This window comes from Gopherus evgoodei, chromosome 11 (assembly GCF_007399415.2).
Source record: "Gopherus evgoodei ecotype Sinaloan lineage chromosome 11, rGopEvg1_v1.p, whole genome shotgun sequence".
Taxonomy (NCBI): domain Eukaryota; kingdom Metazoa; phylum Chordata; order Testudines; family Testudinidae; genus Gopherus; species Gopherus evgoodei.
The window spans coordinates 42,095,523-42,119,573 of NC_044332.1; the positions used below are offsets into that span (position 1 = coordinate 42,095,523).

The window sequence follows — 24,051 nt, forward strand, 5'->3', positions numbered from 1 at the left end:
CTGATTCAGAGCTTTCTGTTAAAAAGAGAATTTTTCAAAATGCTCTAAAATCCACATCATAGTTCAGGGCAACTGCACCTGTATTGCACCTCCATGGTGCACCAAGGGCACCAACTTTAGGTTCCCAGCTAATCAGGAGTCACCTCTTGTGGGAAGTGGGCCGCATCTTTCTCTCTCTCTCTCTCTCTCCTGACTGGGGGCTTGTCTACATCAGAAAGTTGCAGCGCTGGTGAGGGAGTTACAGCGCTGCAACTTAGGAGGTGTACACATCTGCAGGGCACCACCAGCGCTGCAACTCCCTGTTTGCAGCGCTGGCCGTACTCCCGTTTTGTCTCGGGTGTAGAGGATCCAGCGCTGGTGATCCAGCGCTGGTAATCAAGTATAGACACTTACCAGCGCTTTTCTTGACCTCCGTGGAATAAGCAGGTATCCCAGCATACCTTAGGAAGCCTCTGGTAATCAAGCTGGTCTCCTTCCCCGGCTTGCTCTCGCGTTCCCGGAACCCCGAGCAAGCAGGTCTCCTTCCCTGAGGTTTGCTGGGTGGTTCCGGGAACGCGAGAGCAAACCGCGGCGAAGCTGGTCTCCTTCCCCGGCTTGCTCTCTCGTTCCCCGAACCCCCGAGCAAGCAGGTCTCCTTCCCTGCGGTTTGCAGGGTGGTTCGGGGAACGCGAGAGCAAACCGCAGCGAAGCTGGTCTCCTTTCCCGGTTTGCTCTCTCGTTCCCCGAACCCCCGAGCAAGCAGGTCTCCTTCCCTGCGGTTTGCAGGGGGGTTCGGGGAACGCGAGAGCAAACCGCGGCGAAGCTGGTCTCCTTTCCCGGTTTGCTCTCGCGTTCCCCGAACCCCCCTTGAAGCCGCCCAACAGCGCTGCAGTGTGGCCACATCTAACACCACTTGCAGCGCTGGTTGCTGTAAGTGTGGCCACTCTGCAGCGCTGGCCCTATACAGCTGTACTAATACAGCTGTAACAACCAGCGCTGCAAAATTTTAGATGTAGACATGGCCTGGGAGTTTTCCAGGCTGCATCTGCACTCTGCTTTCTCTCTGAAGACTATGAATAACTAATTCCCAGCACTCAAAAAACACATAGATCTTTATAAGCAAGCCAATTTAAAATGAAAGCATTACAGAATTTTTTTAAAAAAATAATAAAATAATCTGTATGCCAGTAAGCTTACTGGAAATTACCCTGTCCCTCACATTTTAACAAGAGTTTTGGTAGGAGTTAGTCCTTCAGAGCCTAAAAAGGGGTTTTTATGTGGTTACAAGTTCATAACTGCCTTAACTCAGAACAAGAAACACGATAAATAGTTGTCTTTCCTTTATACAGCTTGGGCCTTTGATCTTCAAATTCCAGGAACAGGTAATTGTAGGCCTGGCTTGACATGAGTAATTCGACATGGGTGAGGCCTCATGTCTTGAGAGAGAAGATTAGGAAGGTAAATGAATCAGCAGGTTAGAAACAGAATGTCTGTACTAGCTAAGACAAGGGAGATACCCAGGAAGACATTTACAATGGACAAGAGAAGTTGGGAACATAAAGATGAGGTCAAGAGTAAGTAATACATGGAAAGTGCATAGACAGAGCATGCTGCTACAAAGTAACCAAGCCAATAGCAAAACATGTAATGCAGTGTATAGTAAATGCAGTGCAATGTGTAAATGTATATAAAGGAAGAGGTCTGCTGTGCAACTACCTATATGGGGTATGCCCTGCACTCACCCTTATGCTTGAAACTGATCAACTCAAGTGTAGTTTGATTGTATGCCAACAAAGAAACTCCAGTGATGAGTTCGGAGTAGAAGAGGTCTTGGGGAAACCCCAACAATAATCTGCAGACAGTGGTCCTCTCTTTGGGATGTAGCTTCAAAAGGTTTGATTTTTTGCACAGAGTGGGATATTTGCATTCACTTTCCCCTAGAGATTCCTCAGGAAAACTACACGACACTGTCCCAAAAGTCCATTCTTGTCTAGTCCTTCAATTACAGTTCAGTTACAGTCCTTTGAAGTTCATAATACTCCCCGAGCCCCACAAAGAGGTTACATACAATTCTGCCCACAATAATACATAAACTCTGCATTGAATACAATGGACTCCAAACATACTTCAACTTAATTCAATAAGATTCTTCAAGGATATTGCAGGAAATTGCCATATCTCTCTCACCCGTGCACACAGGGAGCCTGTTATGAAATCTGATATGCCACAACAAGGATTAGAATAGACTTTATAGTGTAAATTTAGCATAATTCTGTCAGATTAAGGAGATACAGCCTAACACAAAATGAGCTGCTTTCAACTTTCAAAGTGCTCTGAAATACACAATATCCTCTGTTTACAGGAAGGGCACAAGCCAATGCAAGGCAAACGTAACTCCACACTTATAAAGTTTTTTGGCAGTGACTAAAATTAAATTGAGGTCAGCAAGTACTGGCCCATTGCAAAAAAAAACCCAAACAAAACAACAGCCAGGGCTCTGATCCTTTCAACATATGGTTAGGAAAGGATTCCCTAGGTTCAGCACAGACTAAAGTTAGTAGCTTCACAAAGAATCATAATCAAGAGACAGCAACATAAACCAGGCTATTCACATGCAAATTCAAACATACCAGGTTCATTATATCCTTCTCTTAAGTACTGGATAAGACTAAAGATGAATTGTGGCAGAACTAGTTCTGACATCATCAACAAGTCTTTTGGGACACAGGGAACATTTGAACTTGATTTCATCCGGTGGCGCTTACAAAACCTATAAGACAAACAGGAAAAAAAATAGTTAGCCAAGTACCAATACAGTTCAGATACAGGTATCTGAAAAACAAAAACAACAAAAATAAACAAACCCTGAACCAATTCCCCTTATTGAGTTCCACACTTATGTGCATAAAAGATGGTATCATGGAATAGGTATTCAGTAAAAAAGTTAGTTACAATGAAGATATAATTGAGTTCAAATTCTCCCTGCCATATCCCCAGTAAAATCATAAAATAAAGTTGAGATATTTTTTCAGACGTTAATCAGAACACACATTATGAGCATCTTCCAAAGAACTGGGAAGAGAATATGATCATGGTATGTCTCATAATTAAAATGTGTTTATGCCAGCCATCCAAAACAGAAGTTAAAATGTTTTCCTCCAGTGAATCTGTACTGGTTTGCTGTATGGATATTGATAAGCACTGAGCTGAAGCAAGCACCTCTTCGAAAGCATTAAAACATTTGTTTTGAAAGGGGAAAATAGTTATGATCATAGATAGTTAAGAAAAATCTTAAAATCAAATGTGGGACCTACCAACTTTCGGAGTCTTTTCAACTGAGAACAATTCGATATTTTATTCTCTTTGCTAAATCTGGATATTACAAGTTTGTATGTTTTGTTCAGTGTGTGTAAAATACGAGGGGGAGATTGTCACCCCACTCCAACATGCACAGGACTGATGTACAGGAACCCCACAAACACTGGGTCCAGCCATGGGAGGATTCCCCTGGCACAGGAACTATAGAGGCAGCCATGAGGCTTATGGGACTCACATAACTTAGGCAGCCAGGGCTGTTTAAGTTGCACCAGGAGTCCCAGAGCACCCCATAATTAAGGAGACACAAAAGTGGCCAAAAGCCACCATACCCCACCTTTCCACCTGGCCTCTTGCTGTCTGAGGGGCACAGCACAAGATCACACTCTGAGTCTTGATGTTATTTTTAGTTCATGAATTTGCAGGCTTAGTTTGGGGGGGAATAATCCTAAAATATCTCCTCCCCCTATCAATTTTTAATTTAACTTGGGGGGGGGACTACAAATCTCCGCTTAAATCCTTCTGTGAAATATCTGAATCACTACACAGTCAAAGAGAGGGGCTAATCCTTCAGACCCTTAGGCCTTGGCTACACTTGCGAGTTACAGCGCAATAAAGGAGCCCCGGGGTGCATTAGCTCACTCCCCATCCACAATGGCAAGGCACGTAGAGTGCTCTGATTCTGAGGTACACCACCTCAGCGAATGGAATAACGTTGGCTGAGCCCCCGCTGGAGCACCGCAGTGCCAGCGTGGACACCCTGGTCCTATAGTGCGCTCTGATCAGTCTCCAGAAGTGTCCCACAATGTCTGTGCTAGCCACTCCGGTCATCACTTTGAACTCTACTGTCCTGCCCTCAGGTGACCAACCATCAGACTTGCCCTTTAAATTCTGAGAATTTTGAAAAATCCCTTCCTGTTTGCTCAGCCAGGTGTAGAGTGCTCTCAGCGAATCTTTCCAGGTGACCATGCCTCCACGTACAAGGTGAGCCCCAGTAAGGAGCAACAGTGAGGTGCCGGACCTCATCAGTGTTTGGGGGAGGAAGCTATCCAGTTCCAGCTGCGCTCCAGCCAAAGGAATTACTATACCTTCGGGCAGATATCAAGGGACACGATAGAAAGGGGTCATGACTGGGATGCACTAACATTGGAACCACCGCACTTCACTCCCGTGCAGGGTACCAGACATTACTGGTGGCTTTCAGCCTCAAATTGCTCCCTCAAGGCATCCCTAATCCTTGCAACCCCGGGCTAGCCCCTCTAACAGCCCTGCTCTCTGGCTGTTCAAATTCAGCCTCCAGGTGTTGAACCTCCAAGTTCCATGCCTGAGTGAATCTTTCACCCTTCCCTTCACAAATGTTATGGAGGGTGCAACACGCACAGATATAACCGCAGGATGCTGTCATCGGCCAAATCCAGCTTCCTATACAGAGAGTGCCAACGGCCCTTTAAATGGCCAAAAGCACACTCCGTAGGCATTCTGCACCGGCTCAGCCTGTTGTTGAATGGCTCCTTGCTGTCAAGGGTCCCTGTGTAGGGTTTCACAAGCCACAGCATTAAAGGAAAAGCGGAGTCTCCAAGGATCATAACAGGCATTTCGTCTTCCCCTACAGGATCTTCTGGTCTGTGAAAAAAGTCCTGGCTTGCAGCTTCCTGAATAGGTCAGTGTTCCGAAAGACGCATGCGTCATGCACCTTTCCGGGCCAGCCTGCATTAATGTCAATGAAGCGCCCATGGTGATCCACAAGCGCCTGGAAAACCATCGAGAAATACCCCTTCCAATTAAGGTATCTGGAGGCTAGGTAGGCTGGTGACAGAATTGGAATATGCGTTCAATCTATCACACCTCCACAGTTAGGGAAAACCATTTGTGGAAAGCCATCCACAATGTCATGCATGTTACCCAGAGTCGCGGTTCTTCTGAGCAGGATGCGATTAATGGCCCTGCAAACTTGCATCAACACGATTCCAATGGCCGACTTTCCCACTCCAAACTGGTTAGCAACCGATCAGTAGCTGTTTGGAGTTGCCAGCTTCCAGATTGTCATAGCTACCCGCTTCTCCACCGTCACGGCAGCTCTCAATCTTGGGTCCTTGCGCCACGGAGTGAAAGTGGCTTTTCTCATCCGAAAGTTTTGCAGCCACTGCTCGTCATCCCAGACTTGCATGACAATGTGATCGCATCACTCAGTGCTTGTTTCCCGAGCCCAAAAGCAGCGTTCCACGGTGGTGAGCATGTTTGTGAATGCCACAAGCAATCTTGTGTCGTATGCATTACTCGAGTTGATATCATTGTTGGAGCTCTCACTGTCACTTTGGATCATAAGGAATAACTCAACTGCCAAATATGACACGCTGGCGAGCCTCATCAGCATACTCCTCAGCAGTTCGGGCTGCATTCCCACAGACCGAAAAGGAAACCAGAGAGCACAGTACAAAAAACTTTGAAAGATGGCACCAAATGTGGACGGAAGCTAAGAGAATGCTGAGATGTGAAACGATTAATCACGGGGCATTGGGACAAGACCCAGAATGCCCCGCACTCAATGCCCCCTTCCCACAAGCCACAGCGCCAGAATCGGAAGAGGTGCTCTCTAGGATAGCTGCCCATAATGCCCTGCTCCCAATGCCGCTGCCAGTGCCGCAAATGTGGCCACGCCAGTGCGTTTGCAGCTGTCAGTGTGGACAGACTGCAGCACTTTCTGTACTGTGCTCTCTGAAGGAGGGTTTAACTCACAGCGCTCTATATCTGCAAGCGTAACCATGCCCTTAATCACAGAAGCAGGCTTGCTGACATCAGCAGAACAACTTGTGTGAGTGTAAGGATTCACACCATGCTCTATCTTTGACTGTGTAGCAATTCAGAGGTATCTACAAAAGAATAATAGGCTGATCCTGCATCAACTTAACTATGCATATTGCTTAATAAAAGCCATTCCTCTGGTCCTTGTTGGGAAGCCCTGCAGATGACAGCACCGCAGACCTGGAGGACTCCTTAGACCATAGATATAATCCAATGTCCACTGAAGTCAATGGAAAAACTCCCACTGATCTCAATGGGCACTGAATCAGGCCCACTCGCATTCTGCCAGGTTACTGTTACCAAGGGTCTTCAAATCACACATCTGGGATGTTTATCCAGACCAGAAAAAAAAGAAAAGAAAAGGCCAAAACCCTGGAAGGAGGAGTCTAAACGTACATGGTTTAAAAATAGTAAATGTGATTTGACAATGTCACTTAGCAATAAACAGCTACTCATGTTTATCATCATCATGTATTGATGTATCACTGACAAATGGTGGTGTCTGAATATGCAAATTATATTCTATAGTCACACTCTCATTAAATTGGCTATACCTCCACTTTAGGAAGAAACTCTATGTTTTCTATAAGAAGATTCTTCAAGAAGGAGAGGCTCAGAAGAACCAATTAGTGTCTTATAGTGAAACAAAGTAATACAGGAAGGGGCTTACAAAAAGAAAAATCAGTTCTAAGGAAGCGGATATCAGACTTTTAGGCCAAAAAAGAGAGGCTGTCAAGTCCAAGGATTAACTGTGCAGTAAGACAATATTCAAATATTTCACAGCTCACAGCAGCCCAGCTTCCAATAGCTTCATCTTCACAAGAGTAAGTTTTCTCTCATTATACTATTACTCATTTATTTTCTCTTTTATTGAACAAATAATGAGTTGCTTAAGTGCAACTATAGTTGAGGTTAATCTGTTGATTTAGAGGGCTACAACTATTGCTTGTTCATCCCTGGGAACAAAAGTGCCCTCAGAGGAGGAAGACAAACCAGGTGATGTGTCTCTCCTCTCATGTCTGTGGGTTAGTTAAATACAAAGCCAGTGAAAAGGAATTTAGGAACAGGTGCACTCTGTAGTCATGTGTATTGCTGCCTACAGATGGAGAGCCACACTGGCAGAAAATGAACTCCTAGTAACCTTTAGGTTAGAGGATCAATACCTCACTTACAATGTCAAGATATTCAGTTTCTCTTTTATCTCAACTACACAATCTTTTTATATGAGGTTTTTCCAAGGTCAATGAAAAAACATGTAAGATTTAAAGGCACACCTGCAATCATAAGTTTATTATTTTAGAATAATGTATATTTTGTATCCTTATCACTTTAATCAGTCTGCTGTACATTTTTAATTTTTATGTTCCTCAAATCTATTTTTATAGGTAAGCCTCTCACGCTGGTGTTCTGAAGATCCTTGTAACTAAAAGCCTGCAAATATGCATGTAGAGCACAACCTTCAACCCACCCTATGCTGCTGCTACTTCCTTCCCTTCTCCAGAAATAGCTCTGCTCCTAGGAAGCCTTTCCAAATGCGAGATTCACTCATGAATCAGGCCCATCGAAATTACCCCACAACTGTTCTACCTGGAGCTAAAGGATATGAGGCATGCCTCCGCCCTAAATGTCCCCAAAATAATGCGATTTGTAGCAAATTTGAAAGGTTTTTTTCTTTTTTTAAAATATAGGCTCTGCAAGATCAAGAAGGAAAGCAAATTCCATAAACACTGAAGGACCCTTCTTAAAACAATTTTTAAAAGAACATCTCAGCAGTTCCCTCCTACTTAAACAGAAGGAGATCCAGACATGGATTATTTCCCAGATAACCAGGTCACAAGACTTGCAGCATGTGTGCCAAAATCATTCTGTAGAAAAAGAGACACATTCCGTATCTGTGGATCATGGACTGGGAATAAAACATGCAGTAACTCCTCACTTAAAGTCGTCCCAGTTAACATTGTTACGTTGCTGATCAATTAGGGAACATGTTTGTTTAAAGTTGTGCAATGCTCCCTTTTAACGTCTTTGGCAGCTGCCTGCTTTCTCCACTGCTTGTAAGAAGAGTAGCCCGTTGCAGCTACCTGGTGGAGGCTTGGAACCAGGTTGGACCAGCCGCCCCCCATCAGCTCCCTGCTCCCCTAAATTCCCTGTGCTGCAGCCGCTCAGCAGGATATCAATTGGCAGTTCAGCTGTCCCTCCCCCCACTGCCACGTGCTGCTCCAGAGATGACTTCTTGCTGTGCAGACAGGGGTGGGGGGCGCTAATGTCAGGGTGTCCCCCTCTCCCCCTGCTCCTGCACCCCACTTACTCCTTCTCCATACAGAGCAGGAAGGGCACACTGACAGAGAGAGACAGAGAGCACTTGGGGCAGCAGCTGCTGTCTCAACTTTCTGATCCTCTTAAAAAGACAGAGTGAGTCAGGTTACTTAAAGAGGCAGTGTGCAGCTCTCTCTCTCTCCCATACACACAAGGTGTGCGTCTGTCTCTGTCTGCTATGCTGTCTCCCCTCCCTCGTGTTCGTGCTGCCTTGTGTGAGAGGCTACATTAACAATGTGTTAACCCTTGAGGGCTCAGCCGAGTGCTAGTTCATCATTTAGCAGCGAGACATTCATCCCTCTTCCACCCTCTAACTTCACCACCTCAACCAAGCTTCACAATCATCATAGCTGTGAATAGTATTAAACTGTTTGTTTAAAATGTATGCTGTGTGTATATCTATGTAATACATAGTGTTTTGTCTGGTGAAAAAAAATTTCCCTGGAACCTAACCCCCCCATTTACACATTAATTCTTATGGGGAATTGGATTCACTTAACATCATTTCGCTTAAAGTCGCATTTTCAGAAACATAACTACAGCATTAATCCACAATGTCAATGAGAGCTTTGAACAATGATCAGGAGTAAAATATAGCCATTAAGTAGTAACTAAACTATGTTATTGTCACACTCAGCATTAATGGTAAAATATGCTGCCCTTTGTCTCTCTTCCTTTCTTCAGTTTCTCTCCCACTTCTCTGTCTTTGTATCTATCCCTTTCCCCCTCCACACTTCCTTCCTCAATTTCCACCTCCTGAGTTTTACTCCTACCCCTTACTTCATCCCATCTGCTGAAGTGATGAGCAATTAAACAGCTAATGCTGACATTTAGAGTGTAACCATTAGTCTTTAGAGTTGCCACTCCAAAGAGAATAATGGGGGTGGGGGAGATCACACTTCTCAGAGCCATTGTTTCAAGCTGTCTGTAGATTCAGTGAGGCTTGGTCTACACGAGCAACTTACGTCAGTTTAACTACATTGTTCAGAAATCCACACCCCTGAGCGACGCAGTTGTATTGATCTATCTCCCAGTATAGACAGCACTATGTCAACAGGAGGACTCCCCCCATCGACATAGCTAATGCCTCTCGGGAAGGTGGATTACCTATGCCCTCCTGTCAGCATAGGAAGCGTCTTCACCAGGGGTTCTGAAAATTTTGTATTGGTTATGCCTTCCACACAGCGAAGGGATCTGAGTGTGATCCCCTTATAAATTAAAAACATATTTTTTTATATTTAACACTATTATAAATGCTGGAGGTGAAACGAGGTTTGGGGTGGAGGCTGACAGCTTGCAATCCCCTCATAATAACCTCAATGATCCCCTGAGGGATCATGACCCCCAGTTTGAGAACCTAGGGTCTTCACTGAAGCATTATGGTGGTGCAGCTGCATCAGGGCAACTGCACTACTGCAGCCTTTTAAGTGTATACAAGCCCTAAGACCACACCACACCAGTTTACACTGAATTCTTTTTTTTAAGGTTATCTTTGCACTCCTGAGGGCCACAGACTTGCCCTTTTATCAAAAGAAAGCTTAGATTCTGCAGTCTAAATATGCCAGATAGGCATATAAACATAAAAAGCAGGGTGGATCCAGCCCCAGTCCAGGTGTTTGATACTCTGCTTTATATATCAACATCTTAAATAACCGCAGGAAATCATCAGACACTGAAGATCACAATAGGTCCTTGCTCCAGAGAGGAGTAGTCCTTAGTTACATCTAGTCCAGTCCATTGTCATTATTAAAAATCAGGACCAAGACTGAATCTAAACCAAGATAATCTAGAAAGTAAATTAAACAAATGAGCCTGGTTTCAAAATAAAACAAGGTAAAGAAGCCTTTGGGTTTATAGTGCTGACTGCCAGACATTTCTTTTACCCATGTTCCAGAAAGCTTGTTCTACCACCATCTGGTACTTCAAATCCTGAAATATCGGTCCTATTTTCTATTTACAGCTCTCCTAACTGTCATGGGATTATTCTTTTTTTTTTTTTAAATGTGTATCTTGGCCAACACCCTGTAAATTGAACCAGAAACCTAAAGACTAAAAGCACGAGCTGCTACAGCTAGACCCATGGCTCTGTAACTATTCATATCTTCTTCTACTTAACACAGAGGTGGACCTATAATACTCATCAATGGGTTATATGTACAACAGATTAACTGGGAAAACAGAAGAATAGGCTATTTCATAATCAATTCTGCCATATTACTGTAAGAGCCCCATGGCTGGAGCATCAGTTAAGCAAATGCCTGACTAAACAGTCACACATTTCAAAACACCCTGAAGACGATCAAAACTGTATCTGACACACTAGGAACGGGAGCATATTCCAGATACTGGACCTTCCACTGAGAACACTGCCACTAGTCCAAGAGTTCCAATGTTTGGAGCTGACAAGAATACTACAGCTAGTCATCTCAAGGTTGTAACAAGGCACTAGAGAAGTAGCAGCCTCTAAGGTAAACGATATATCGAAATATATATTTTACCTTTACTTGTAGGCATCTTCTACCACAGTGAGGCAACAGAAAACACACTGAAAAGTAAAATTCTGTACTAGAAGACTGAGAGACTAGATAACTAATAGGTCATATCCAGGTCTAGTTTCTATTACTACAAACACTCTAGTACCACAAATAATGTCTTTTTAGATAGGAAAATGTATTACTTTTTATATGTCTTATGCTGCATGATTTTTCCTTTGTGAATGTTTTACTAGTATAAATTCTCTGATAATCATATTTGTGAATGTGAGTATGTTAGAAAGAGCCATTTCATTAGTCAGAGCTGTGCAAATCCCATTTAACTGAAGATATTTAATTGAGAATGGGGGGTGGTTTGTTTTTTTGAGTTACAAACCCAAAGACAAAGGGAAATACTGTTGTCCTTCCCTGAACCTATTCCCTTCACCAGTAACTTGTTGAGGTTCATTTTTGTATTCTTTGCACACACCCTTCAGACTGGATGTGGCGAACTCTGCGCCTTGAATCAAGGCCACCGCCATTGCAATGAGGCGCAGTGCGTGGCTCCAGGTTTCGGGTATTTCACCGGGGGTCCGGAACACCACACAGGACCTCCCCTTTGACTGCAAGGACCTGTTTGCTCAAAATACGGACACGCACCTGCACAGCCTGAAGGACTCATGGGCGACTCTGAAGTCCCTGGGGCTACACACCCCGGCACCTCAGAGAAAGCCATTCCTTGGACATTAGACGTGTCTTGGCATTTTACATTGAATGCATGAAGCCATTTTGTAAATCACCACAGATCTTTATTGCTATCGCAGAAAGAAAGAGGGGGCTCCCAATCACATCACATCTCGTCATGGATCACGTCCTATATCAGGACTTGCTATGACCTGGCTAAAGTTCCAGCCCCTCCACCAGAGTGCAGGCGGCATCTGTAGCATTCCTGGTGCAGGTCCCTACCAGGATATCTACAAGGTGGCAACACAATCTTCAGTCCACAACTTCACTTCACACTACGCCATCACCCAGCAGGCGAGGGATGATGCTGTTTTTGGTGGGGCAGTCCTGCACTCAGCAATCAGGTGAACTCCTCCCCCTCCCCCCGGGTAACGGCTTGGAAGTCACCTACTGGAATACACATGAGCAATCACTTGAAGAAAAAACAGTTACTTACCTCTCATAACTGTTGTTCTTCGAGATGTGTTGCTCATGTCCATTCCAAATCCCACCTGCCTCCCCTCTGTCGGAGTATTCCGGTAAGAAGGAACTGAGCAGGCGGTGGGTCGGCAGGGACATATATACACTGACAAAAAGGCACCCCTCCAGGGGGTCTCCACCGCCGACCTGATGGGTACCGCTGGGAAAAAGCTTTCTAGCAATTGTGCATGCGGTGCGAGCGCACACCTATTGCAATGCACATGAGCAAACACTTGAAAAAGAATACCTTTTTCAGAAACATCTTTGAGCTAAGACCAAGCATGTAATGCTTCTGCTGAAAGAATTTTTGAGAAAGTGATAATTAATGAAAACAGAGGTTTACCATGGAAATGTCACTACAACCTTAGTTACGTTTTCTCAGATTTATAATCACAATATATCAAGACTTTTCCCCACAATTCCCTCTGCCATGTTGCACATATAGTTTATGGTATACAATAACAAATGGTATATGAAAGTTCATCTTTAAAAAATAAAATAGGAATAAGAGATACTATGTAGCATCAACATGATAACGTTAACATTTCATCAGAAACCTTAACTGTAGGATTTCTTGACTTGATCATTTGATTTCACAACCTTTCACATTACCCTGCCTTTTCTGTCTTTGAAATTCCCTTGTCAACTTCTAAATAAATAAATAAAGTGTCTAAAGCAATTTCAGGCAGGACACCTGCCGGAGTCTCCACAACCGCTGTAGTTTTACAAATCACATTAAAGTTCCAACAAATCCCCTCACTACCCCCACTGCAATCAGGCAGTTCCCTCTGCATTCTCTTCTGGACAATTGGTGGAGGAGCTTCAAAGACTCCAGCTCCCCTAACTGCCAGAGCAACAAAAACATATAGAGCAAGGAGCTAGGGCAAGTGCAGGGCCTGTCCAGCCTCTCCCCACCACAGGGGGACCATGGGAGCACAGGTCCATCATGAAGCCTTGTAAGCCAACTTGTCTATTAGTCTGCTAGGGACAAGTCTTAAAACTCCCCAGTACACACAGCAGGAGCTGCAGCCACAGCCAGGGCTAGGGTGATCAGACAGCAAATGTGAAAAACCAGGACAGGGGGTGGGAGTAATAGGAGCCTATATAAGAAAAAGACCCAAACATCGGGACTGTCCCTATAAAATCGGGACATCTGGTCATTCTAGCCAGGGCACACCTTCACAAGTCCTGGACATTCTTATCACTGCAGCCCTCCTAACACCAAAGCCTGCACTGTCTCCAGTTTCAACTTCATTCCACAGAACCAGACATATGATCATGCAGTTAAGTAGGCTAGTTATTATTCTACCTTCATCTTCCCCTCCCCTCCTACTGTTTGTCACACACACTTGTTTCAAATTATATCATAAACCTGCCAGGAACAGCACCATGTTTTCCAGTGTGTTGTACAACACCTAGCACAATGGGCCCTGTTCCTGTTTACAGCCTTTGAGCACTACCAGAATCTAAACAAATAATGATTATTCATATGTTCTGAGTAAAAGACCCATATAAACAAGTGGGGGAAACCAACTACTTAAACTGAATTTGCACTATCCAAGAGCACAGAGTAAATGAAACAGAAAAACAGAGTAAACATTTATTTTATCTTAGTTTTAGTAATGTTAGGTGTTGCGTATAACAAAGTAAAATAGTGTGATGTTTTAAATTGACTTCCTTTTAATGAAAAAAATAAGCCATGTAAATAACAAAATTCCATCCTGTTTATTGCGCTGTTAGCAAGAAGATACACTGGAAACTAATCAAAGAACTTTCTGTATTGAATAGCATGATAAGTTGCAAATAAGAACTAAGTACTAGCTTAAAAACGGAGTTTGTATATTGCACCAACTATGAAATTCTCTTAAGCATTTAATTTCAAAAAGCTTCTACACAACATAATTTGGTTTTTCATGAACGTCTTCCCTACATAAGTAATAAATTCATAAGTTTTCTTCATTTCTTAACTGCTGCAATACTTCCTGAGAGTTCTTGTAAACTGAATTTCCCATTTTCTTTAGTCTAAAGCATTCTCTGTATAGCTATTCAAAATGTCTTTGTATGTTTCACAGTTCACTGTTTAACATTATGACAACTACTCATTTCTTCAGCACTAGATACATCTTTTTACGTCAGAAGTGGAAGATGCTATATTGGCAAATTAGGATAGTATGCTAACTGTGCTTTGTATGGGCCTGAATAGTGCCCTTTGACCAATCACTGGTAGCAAATAGCAAGTCCTCTCTAGAGAAGGGAGTAGAATAATCCATCAATTTCTGCAGAATTTAACCTGTCATTTTTAAAACAGTTAAGTTTCTAGTCCTCAGCTGTGAATCAATGCAATGTTGACTTCTGAGACTGGAGAATGCCTACTCCTGTACCTGTGCTGTTGTTCATGGCTCTCTCAAAAAGCAGGGGGATGAAACTGACATATATGATAAGTTTCATTTCTGCTATTCAGGAATGCGGAGCCAGTGCTTGGGGCAGATGGGAACAGCACGCAGAGCTGTCTGCCACACCTCCACCTAGGAGCAGCAGGGACATGTTGCCACTTGCAAGGAGCCACCCAAGCTGAGTGCCAGCCGGATCTGGCACCCCCTCCCGTACCCCAGTCCCCAGCTCTGCACCCCCTCCCGCACCCACACTCCCTCCCTCTTAGTTAATTTTAATTTGTCACTTACCGGTACCCCTCTATTCCCCCCAACATGCCTGATAAAAAAGCTTTTACTATCTATACGTGTTGCAAGGAATGGCCTTGAAAATTATGAGTTATAAGGCCAGATGAAATGAAGTAGGGAGGATGTCTGGTTCAAAGAATAACTAATGAAATAAAGGGGAAGTTTACAAAAAGAAGAACTCTGACTGATAGTAGTGACTGCAGATGGTTTTAAATAAAGCAAAGAGAATCTGTCTTAAAATGAGCCAACATGGCCTTTCTCAACTTACATGCTAGCACTAAAGCTTATTTGAATCCAGGTGCAATGGAAAAAACTCTTGGTCAGCAAGAAGTAGGAGAGGAAAGACTGGGAAAAAAAGAGGTTGTAAATCTTATCTGGATTAAGACCTGAAATAAGAGCATACTGTCTCAACTGGTTTATAACTCAAGTAATTGGCAATGTTATCATTTGTTTGTTAAAAGGTATAAAAAGTAAACTCTTAAAGGGTTCATTGCTATTACCTTCCTGACCATGTTGGAGCTGATCAATATAGGTCTAAGTATCCTGGGTTTAGCTTGTATCTTGATCAAATGCTAATAAATGTTTTGTTACTGTATTGGATGTAGTGAGTGCTTATTTTTAGGATGCTAGACATGTTTAAAGCAATTGTATAAATACAATTTGGCCCTTGGATTTAATAAAGGAACACATTATTAAACTTATGTTTGGTGGTTTCCAATATTAATAATTTCAAATATTATTAATTCCAACAGGAAGTTACTATATACTAGAGGTAACAATGTTTATTATAACACCTATAATGCACAAATTCAGTAGGATCTTTACAGGAAGGCAACACAATGGTTTCCCAGATAAGCACACACTTGAAAAACAGCAGCATCTTTCCAGGCCCTAGGCTGAAGTGACACCGCTGTTTTGACAGAGTGGGAAGCTAGAGGGCTATAAAGAATTAAAAAGTCTCTTGAGGTCTACAAAATACGGGAGGGAGGGGGAGAATCACCAAGGACCATCAGTGAGCTCTGACAAGGTCACAAGTGGACACAGAAGCTCTGAGTAAGAATCTAGAGCTAGTCCTACTAGGATCCCCAAATGAAAGATGGTTAAGCACCTGGTAAGATACTTGCATGTAGCACATTTTATTGTTTTAAGATGCTTTTGTTCTAATCAAATAGCTTTCTTCAAGCAAAGTATTATTGGTCACTGCTTACAACTGTCATTTCCCCGGGGGAACAAAATTGCAGGGTCTGAGCCTACGTCAGACCTGCTAAGGCCTTGGTTACACTGGAGAGTTGCAGCGCTGGTGGTGGATTTACAGCGCTGCAACTTACTCACCGTCCACACTTGCAAGGCACATACAGCGCTGTATCTCCCTGGCTACACGCTGCTTGTACTCCACCTCTGCCTGGGGAATAACGATTGCAGCACTGGTGATGCAGCGTTGCTCTGCCAGTGTGGCCACCAAAAGCGCTGTTATTGGCCTCCAGAGGTATTTGGAGGTATCTCAGAATGCCTGTTCAGCCACTCTGCTCACCGGTTCGAACTCTACTGCCCTGGCCTCAGGTGACCCATCCTTTAAATGCCCCGGGAATTTTAAAAATCCCCTTCCTGTTTGCTCAGCCAGGTGTGGAGTGCAATCAGTGAATCTTTCCAGGTGACCATGCCTCCACGCGCCAAGCAAGCCCCAACATGGAGCAATGGCGAGTTGCTGGACCTCATCAGTGTTTGGGGGGAGGAAGCTGTGCAGTCACAGCTGCACTCCAGCCGTAGGAATTACGATACCTATGGGCAGATATCAAGGGCTATGCTGGAAAGGTGCCATGACCGGGACACGATGCAGTGCAGGGTTAAAGTGAAGGAGCTGCGGAGTGCCTATTGCAAAGCCTCTGAGTGAAACCGCCGCTCTGGTGCTGCCCCCATGACCTGCCATTTTTACAAAGAGCTGGACGCGATACTTGGGGGTGACCCCACCGCCAATTCGAGGACCATGATGGACACTTCAGAGTGGGGGGGGAGGAGGAAAGCGAGAGTGAGGGTACTGGGGTCGGGGGGGGAGACACCTCGGAGTCCCAGGAGGCATGCAGCCAGGAGCTCTTCTCAAACCAAGAGGAAGGTAGCCAATCGCAGCAGCCGGTACTTGGTGAAGGACAAGCAGAGGAGCAGGTTCCCGGTAAGCGGCTTTTATTTTCAGGATGGAAATGTTTCGGGAGAGGAGGGAGGGTTAGGGCTGCATGCATGCATGCCTAGATATGGAATAACCCATTGATGTGGTCTATCACGTCGCGGTAATTGGCCTCGGTAATCTCTTCAAAAGTTTCTGCCAGAGCGTTGGCAATGCGCTGGTGCAAGTTTACAGGGAGAGCCACTGTGGTCCTTGCCCCAGTCAGGCTAACGCATCCGCGCCACTGTGCCGCAATGGGTGGAGGGACCATTGCTGCACACAAGCAAGCTGCATAGGGGCCAGGGCAGAATCCGCATTGCTGTAGAAGACCCTCCCGCTCTTCCCAGGTGACCCGCAGCAGCGAGATATCTTCCAGGATTAACTCCTGTGGAAAATGTTGGGAGAGTGTTCAGTGTAGGTGCCCCCTGCAGCTGGTTGCTTTCCTCAATGCACAGAAACCCCAGCACAGCCCTGAAACCGGAAGAAGCCGCGAAAAAGCAAAGATGACCTGCTGCAAACAGTTATGGATCACTCTGCCAGAGAATAAAAAACTGCAGGACTGGAGGGAAAGGGAAAGCAGGATCCGTCAGAGAAACACAGTGGCCAGGAAGAAAAGCACAAAGCAGCTTATAAGCATCTTGTTGCGCCAAGCGGACTCTATCCAGGGGCTCATAGCCATGCAGGCAGAGCACTACCGCACCGCGCCCCCCCCCAACCCGTCCCAAAGCTCTTTCCCTTGTGCCCCAATGTCAGCTCCAAATCCCCTTCCCTAGCATCCAGGTTCTTACCTCCACCAGCTGCCTCCAACACCTGTACGTTCACCAACCAGCCCTGAGAACTACGACCCTTACCCTCTGCACTCAACTCCCATCACCATGCAGTATAGGCACCCTGAAGTGGAGTAGTCATTGCACAGTACTCCAGACAGGACATATTCAAACCTGTGACTGTACTGTTCCCCACCACACCCCCCTGCCCTTTTAGGTTCCCAAAATGTTGTGTGTCTGTCAATAAAGTTATTTTCTTTTCAATAAATGAATTCTTGGCTTTGAAAACAGTCTTTATTATTGCAGAAAGTCAAAGATACCGTAGCCTAGGAAAGAAACAGGCACTGCAAATCAGCTTAGGAAAAACAGATTCCTGCTAACATTGTAACCACTGCACTTCACTCCCGTGCAAGGCACCAAACATTACTGTTGGTTTTCAGCCTCAAATTCCTCCCTCAAGGCATCTCTGATCCTTGAAGCACTGTTCTGGGCCTCTCTAGTAGCCCTGCTCTCTGGCTGTGCAAATTCAGCCTCCAGGCGTTGAACCTCAGAGGTCCATGCCTGACTGAATGTTTCATCCTTCCCTTCACAAATATTATGGAGGGTACAGTACACGGATATAACCGCAGGGTTGCTGCTTTCCCCCAAGTCTAGCTTCCCATACAGAGATCGCCAGCGACCTTTTAAACGGCCAAAAGCACACTCCACGGTCATTCGGCACCAGCTCAACCTGTAGTTGAACCGTTCCTTGTTCCTGTCAAGTTTCCCTGTATACGGTTACATGAGCCAAGACATTAACAGGTAAGCGGCGTCTCCAGGGATCACAATGGGCATTTCAAAGTCCCCTACTGTGATCTTCCGGTCTGGGAAAAAAGTCCCTGCCTGGAGCTTCCTGAACAGGCCAGTGTTCCGAAAGATGCGTGCATCATGCACCGTTCCAGGCCAGCCTGTGTTAATGTCAATGAAACGCCCACGGTGATCCACAAGCGCCTGGAGAACCATAGAGAAATACCCCTTCCGATTAATGTACTCAGATGCTAGGTGGGGTGGTGCTAGATTAGGAATATGAGTCCCATCTATCGCCCCTCCACAGTTAGGGAAATCCATTTGTGCAAAGTTATCCACAATGTCCTGCACGTTCCCCAGAGTCAGGGTTCTTCTTAGCAAGATGCGATTAATGGCCCTGCAAACTTGCATCAAAACCACTCCAACGGTCGACTTTCCCACTCCAAACTGGTTCCTGACTGATCAGTAGCTGTCTGGAGTTGCCACCTTCCAGACTGCAATAGCCACCCGCTTCTCCACCGGCAGGGCAGCTCTCAATCTCGTGTCCTTGCGCCGCAGGGTGAGGGCAAGCTCAACACACAGTCCCATGAAAGTGGCTTTTCTCATCCGAAAGTTCTGCAGTCACTGCTCGTCATCCCAGACTTCCATGATGATGTGATCCCACCACTCAGTGCTTGTTTCCCGAGCCCAAAAGCGGCGTTCCACAGTGCTGAGCATTTCTGTGAAAGCCACAAGCAATGTTGTGTCTTATGCATCAGGCGAATCGCAATCATCATCGGACTCCTCATCACTTTGGAGCTTAAGGAATAGCTCAACTGCTAAACGTGATGTGCTGGCAACACTCGTCAGCATACTCCTCAGCAGCTCGGGCTCCATTTCTCAGAGAAATTGCGCTGCACAGAAACCATTGGGAGAGTCACAATGGCGCCAAACGTGGACGGAAAAACAGGAACTGCTGGGATGCAAAGCGATGCATCACGGGGCGTTGGGACAGGAAGCAGAATGACCCACACCCTTCCGTCCCCTTCCCACAACGCCAAAATGGGACGAGGTGCTCTGTGGGATAGCTGCCCATAATGCACCACTCCCAACAGCGCTGCAAATGTGGCCACACTCCAGCGCTTTCCCTACACAGCTGTATGAAGACAGCTGTAACTCCCAGCGCTGCAGATCTCTAAGATTATCACGGCTAGTCCCAGGAGACTGCAACCCAGAGCCTGCTCTGAGAGTCGGAGAACTGGATAATTCCGCCCTGAGCCTAGTGATGGCTAGAGGTCTGAGGGTGGGAGAACGTGATAAGACCCTGACAAGTCAAGCTATAGTTAGCCCATAACTCTGACATGTACAGCTGCAAGTACCCAAGCACACAGATGATCCAAAATGTCACCGTTTTAGAACAGTGGACATAGCAGCTGTGATGAGCATCACACAACCAGACAGCATGAGTCCTTCAATCTTTCTTGGAGCTCAGTTCTGGCCAAGGAGCAATTCAGAAAGACAGATCATTGTGCAAAAAGGCAGCGGCAAGTTATTCCATCAAAGAAAACTCAAAAATAGGACAACAAATATATGACTTAGATTTATGCTGATTCAAAACCACAATAGGCAGTATTTTCTAAAGTGCTGGCTGCCATAAGAATGAAGCCTTAGAAGTCACTGCAACATTTAGAAATTTAAACATGTCACCAAAAGATGAAATCTGAGGGGGTTTTGTTTTGTTTTGTTTGGGGGAAGGGGAGATTGAGAGGCGGGATTCAAAACCTTAAAAAAATGAAATTAACATGATCTGGATTATTCAAACTGACAATATACATATCCTTCCCCGGCTTTCTCTCGCGTTCCCCGAACAAGCAGGCCTCCTTCCCTGCGGTTTGCAGGGTGGTTCGGGGAACGCGAGAGCAAACCGCGGCAAAGCTGGTCTCCTTCCCCGGCTTTCTCTCGCGTTCCCCGAACAAGCAGGCCTCCTTCCCTGCGGTTTGCAGGGTGGTTCGGGGAACGCGAGAGCAAACCGCGGCAAAGCTGGTCTCCTTTCCCGGTTTGCTCTCGCGTTCCCCGAACCCCGAGCAAGCAGGTCTCCTTCCCTGAGGTTTGCTGGGTGGTTCCGGGAACGCGAGAGCAAACCGCGGCAAAGCTGGTCCCCTTCCCCGGCTTTCTCTCGCATTCCCCGAACAAGCAGGTCTCCTTCCCTGCGGTTTGCAGGGTGGTTCGGGGAACGCGAGAGCAAACCGCGGCAAAGCTGGTCTCCTTTCCCGGTTTGCTCTCTCGTTCCCCGAACCCCCGAGCAAGCAGGTCTCCTTCCCTGCGGTTTGCAGGGTGGTTCGGGGAACGCGAGAGCAAACCGCGGCGAAGCTGGTCTCCTTTCCCGGTTTGCTCTCTCGTTCCCCGAACCCCCGAGCAAGCAGGTCTCCTTCCCTGCGGTTTGCAGGGTGGTTCGGGGAACGCGAGAGCAAACCACGGCGAAGCTGGTCTCCTTTCCCGGTTTGCTCTCGCGTTCCCCGAACCCCCCTTGAAGCCGCCCAACAGCGCTGCAGTGTGGCCACATCTAACACCACTTGCAGCGCTGGTTGCTGTAAGTGTGGCCACTCTGCAGCGCTGGCCCTATACAGCTGTACTAATACAGCTGTAACAACCAGCGCTGCAAAATTTTAGATGTAGACATGGCCCCAGTCTCACACTTTCACCACCACACAGGTAGGGACACACCCAGCTGCAGAAACACAGACACTGAAACCAGCTCTGCATGGGAATTGCCCAGTACTCAAGGGCACACACCCCTCTAGAGCATAAACCCAAAAATGTACTGTCTTGCGTGGCACAGAGAACTGTATGGTGTAAGCTCATGAAATTCACCCTCTCCCTCAATGTGGAGAGGGATATACACAGCTTTCTGTCCCACATTATGATTTCTACACACATTACACTCTTACACATTATTAACTACAAAAGATAAAATCTAAGTGATTATAAGGGATAGCAAACAGATCAAAGCAGATTATCGATCCAATAAAATAAAAACACAATCCAAGCTTAATATACTAACAAAATTGGACATGAGCTGCAAATTCTCACCCTAAATGTTGTTCCAGCCAGTTTGCAGAGAGTCTTGAAGGCAAGCCGCACTTGCTTGCGGCTTAAAACTCCAAATATTCCATTCACAGGCTAGACAACCCTCTAGCCTGGTTTCATCCCTTCCCCCAAATTCAGTCTTTTTGTTTTTCAGGTGTTTCCAGCAGTCTTCTTTCTTGGGCGGGGAGTCAGTGAAGAACGAACCATGATGATGTCACTCCCCTGCCTTAGTTTTTTCATATGGTGGGAATCCTTTGTCTCCCAGTTTGATTCCCACCCCCAGTCAGTGGAAAAACACTAGTATTATCATGGAGTCCAGTACCAGGTGACTTGGTCACATGTCCCTGCAGCCATATCTCAGGGCTCGTCTACACTGGCACTTTACAGCGCTTCAACTTTCTCGCTCAGGGGTGAAAAAACACCCCTCTGAGCACTGCAAGTTTCAGCATTGTAAAGTGCCAGAATTGACACTGCACTATCACTGGTAGCTATTCCCCTCAGGGAAGGGGGTTTTTTTAATCGCTATGCCGTGATTACACAAACCACATTAAAGCATTGCCACGACAGCGCTTTAACACTGCCAGTGAAGACGTGCCCTCAAAGGCTGTTTGCAGCATTCCCAGGAAGGCTTCTCAAGAAGGCTCCCTGGTGGGAGATTAGCATCTTCAAAGACCTAATGACCCTTCCCAAGCAGCCATCTACACTGATTGCATTCTGTCTAGTGGGCATTCCCCAGCTGTAAACACATTTGTAATTGATGCATAGGCAATATTCCTAACTTCAGATACAAAAATGATACATGCATACATATAGGATAATCATATTCAGTAAATCCTAACCTTTCCAATTATATGTCACATGACCTAGCTTGTATAAAATAAATCATAGTTATGCCATAATCATATCATAGCAATATCTCTATGAAGAATATGGAGTCATTGTGCCACAAGGTCCATCACTGATTATTAGCCAAGATGATCAAGGATGCAACCCCATGCTCTGGATGTCCTAAGCATCTAACTGTCAGAAGCTGGGAGTGGATGACAGGGGATGAATCACTTCATAATTGGCCTTTTCTGTTCATTCCCGCTGAAGCATCTGGCATTGGCCAGCGATGGAAGGTAAGATACTGGGCTAGATGGACCAATGGTCTGACTCGGTGTGGCCATTTTTATATTCTTCATTTGCCTCAAAGTCTGAAACAATTTGAACCTATTCTAAATTTTCCCCTTTACTTTTGAGAAGACTAAAATAGAGGGTTTTTTCCCCTATGACTGTTTCTACCCTGTCACGCATGGATAATTCATATTGTGCCCGAGAAGAATTCAACACTCGTTGAGGGTGGTTTAATTATGCTGACAGGAGAGCTCTCTCCCATCAGCAAAGAGCAGCTACAGAGGAAACCTTACAACGGTGCCGCTGTAAGGACTCTAGTGCAGAAAATAGCCTTAGACAAGTTAGATGTCTTCAAGTCACCAGGGCCTGATGAAATACATCCTAAAATACTCAAGGAGCTGACTGAGGAGATATCTGCACCATTTGCAATTATTCAAAAAGTCATGGAAGACAAGAGAGATTCCAGAGGACTGGAAAAGGGCAAATATAGTGCCAACTATAATAAGGGGAATGAGGACAACCTGTAAAATTACAAGCCAGTCAGCTTAACTTCAGTACCCAGAAAGATAATGGACTAAATAATTAAGCAATCAATTTGCAGACACCTAAAAGATAATGATGGATTTGTCAAGATCAAATCATGTCAAACCAGCCTAATAGCTTTCTTTGACAGAGTAACAAGCCTTGTGGATGGGGCGGGAGCAGTATATGTGGTATTATCTTGACTTGAGTAAGGCTTTTGATACTATCTTGAATGACCTCATAAACAAACAGGGAAAATACAACTTAGATAGAGCTACTATAAGGTGGGTGCGTAATTGGTTGGAAAACCATCCCCAGAGAGTAGTTATCTATGGTTCACAATCAAGCTAGAAGCGCATACTAGTGGGGTCCCACAGGAATCAATTCTGGGGCTGCTCTGTTCAATATCTTCATCAATTATTTAGATACTGGCATAGAGAGTACACTCATAATGTTTGCAGACTACACCAAGCTGGGAGGAGTTGCAAGTGTTTGGAGAATAGTATTAAAATTCAGAATGATCTGGACAAACTGGAGAAATGATCCGAAATAAACAGGATGAAATTCAATAAAGATAAATATAAGTATTCCATTTAGGGAGGAACAATCAGTTGCTCACATATAAAATGGGAAATGATTGCCTAGGAAGAAGTACTGCGGAAAGGGATCTGAGGGTCATAGCATATCACAAGCTTAATATGAGTCAACGGTGTAAAACTATTGCAAAAAAAGGCATTCACCATTCTGGGATGTATTAGCACAGTGGTTCTCAAACTGGGGGTCGGGACTCCACAGGGGGTCATGACATTATTATGCGGGGGGTCGTGAGCTGTCAGCCTCCACCCTAAATCCCATTTTGCCTCCAGCATTTA

General features: G+C 45.2%; 1 protein-coding gene across 4 annotated transcripts in view; it reads right to left on the reverse strand.

The window, feature by feature from the left end:
• Nucleotides 1-24,051, reverse strand: part of UBR3 (ubiquitin protein ligase E3 component n-recognin 3) — a 217,063-nt gene that overhangs the window by 183,638 nt on the left and 9,374 nt on the right. For 3 of the 4 annotated variants that reach the window (XM_030580246.1, XM_030580245.1, XM_030580242.1), the window contains exon 2: nt 2,592-2,749. In XM_030580246.1, coding sequence (XP_030436106.1) covers nt 2,592-2,749 — 158 coding nt within the window. The remainder of the gene's footprint in view (nt 1-2,591; nt 2,750-24,051) is intronic. The other variant, XM_030580243.1, reaches the window with a different exon arrangement.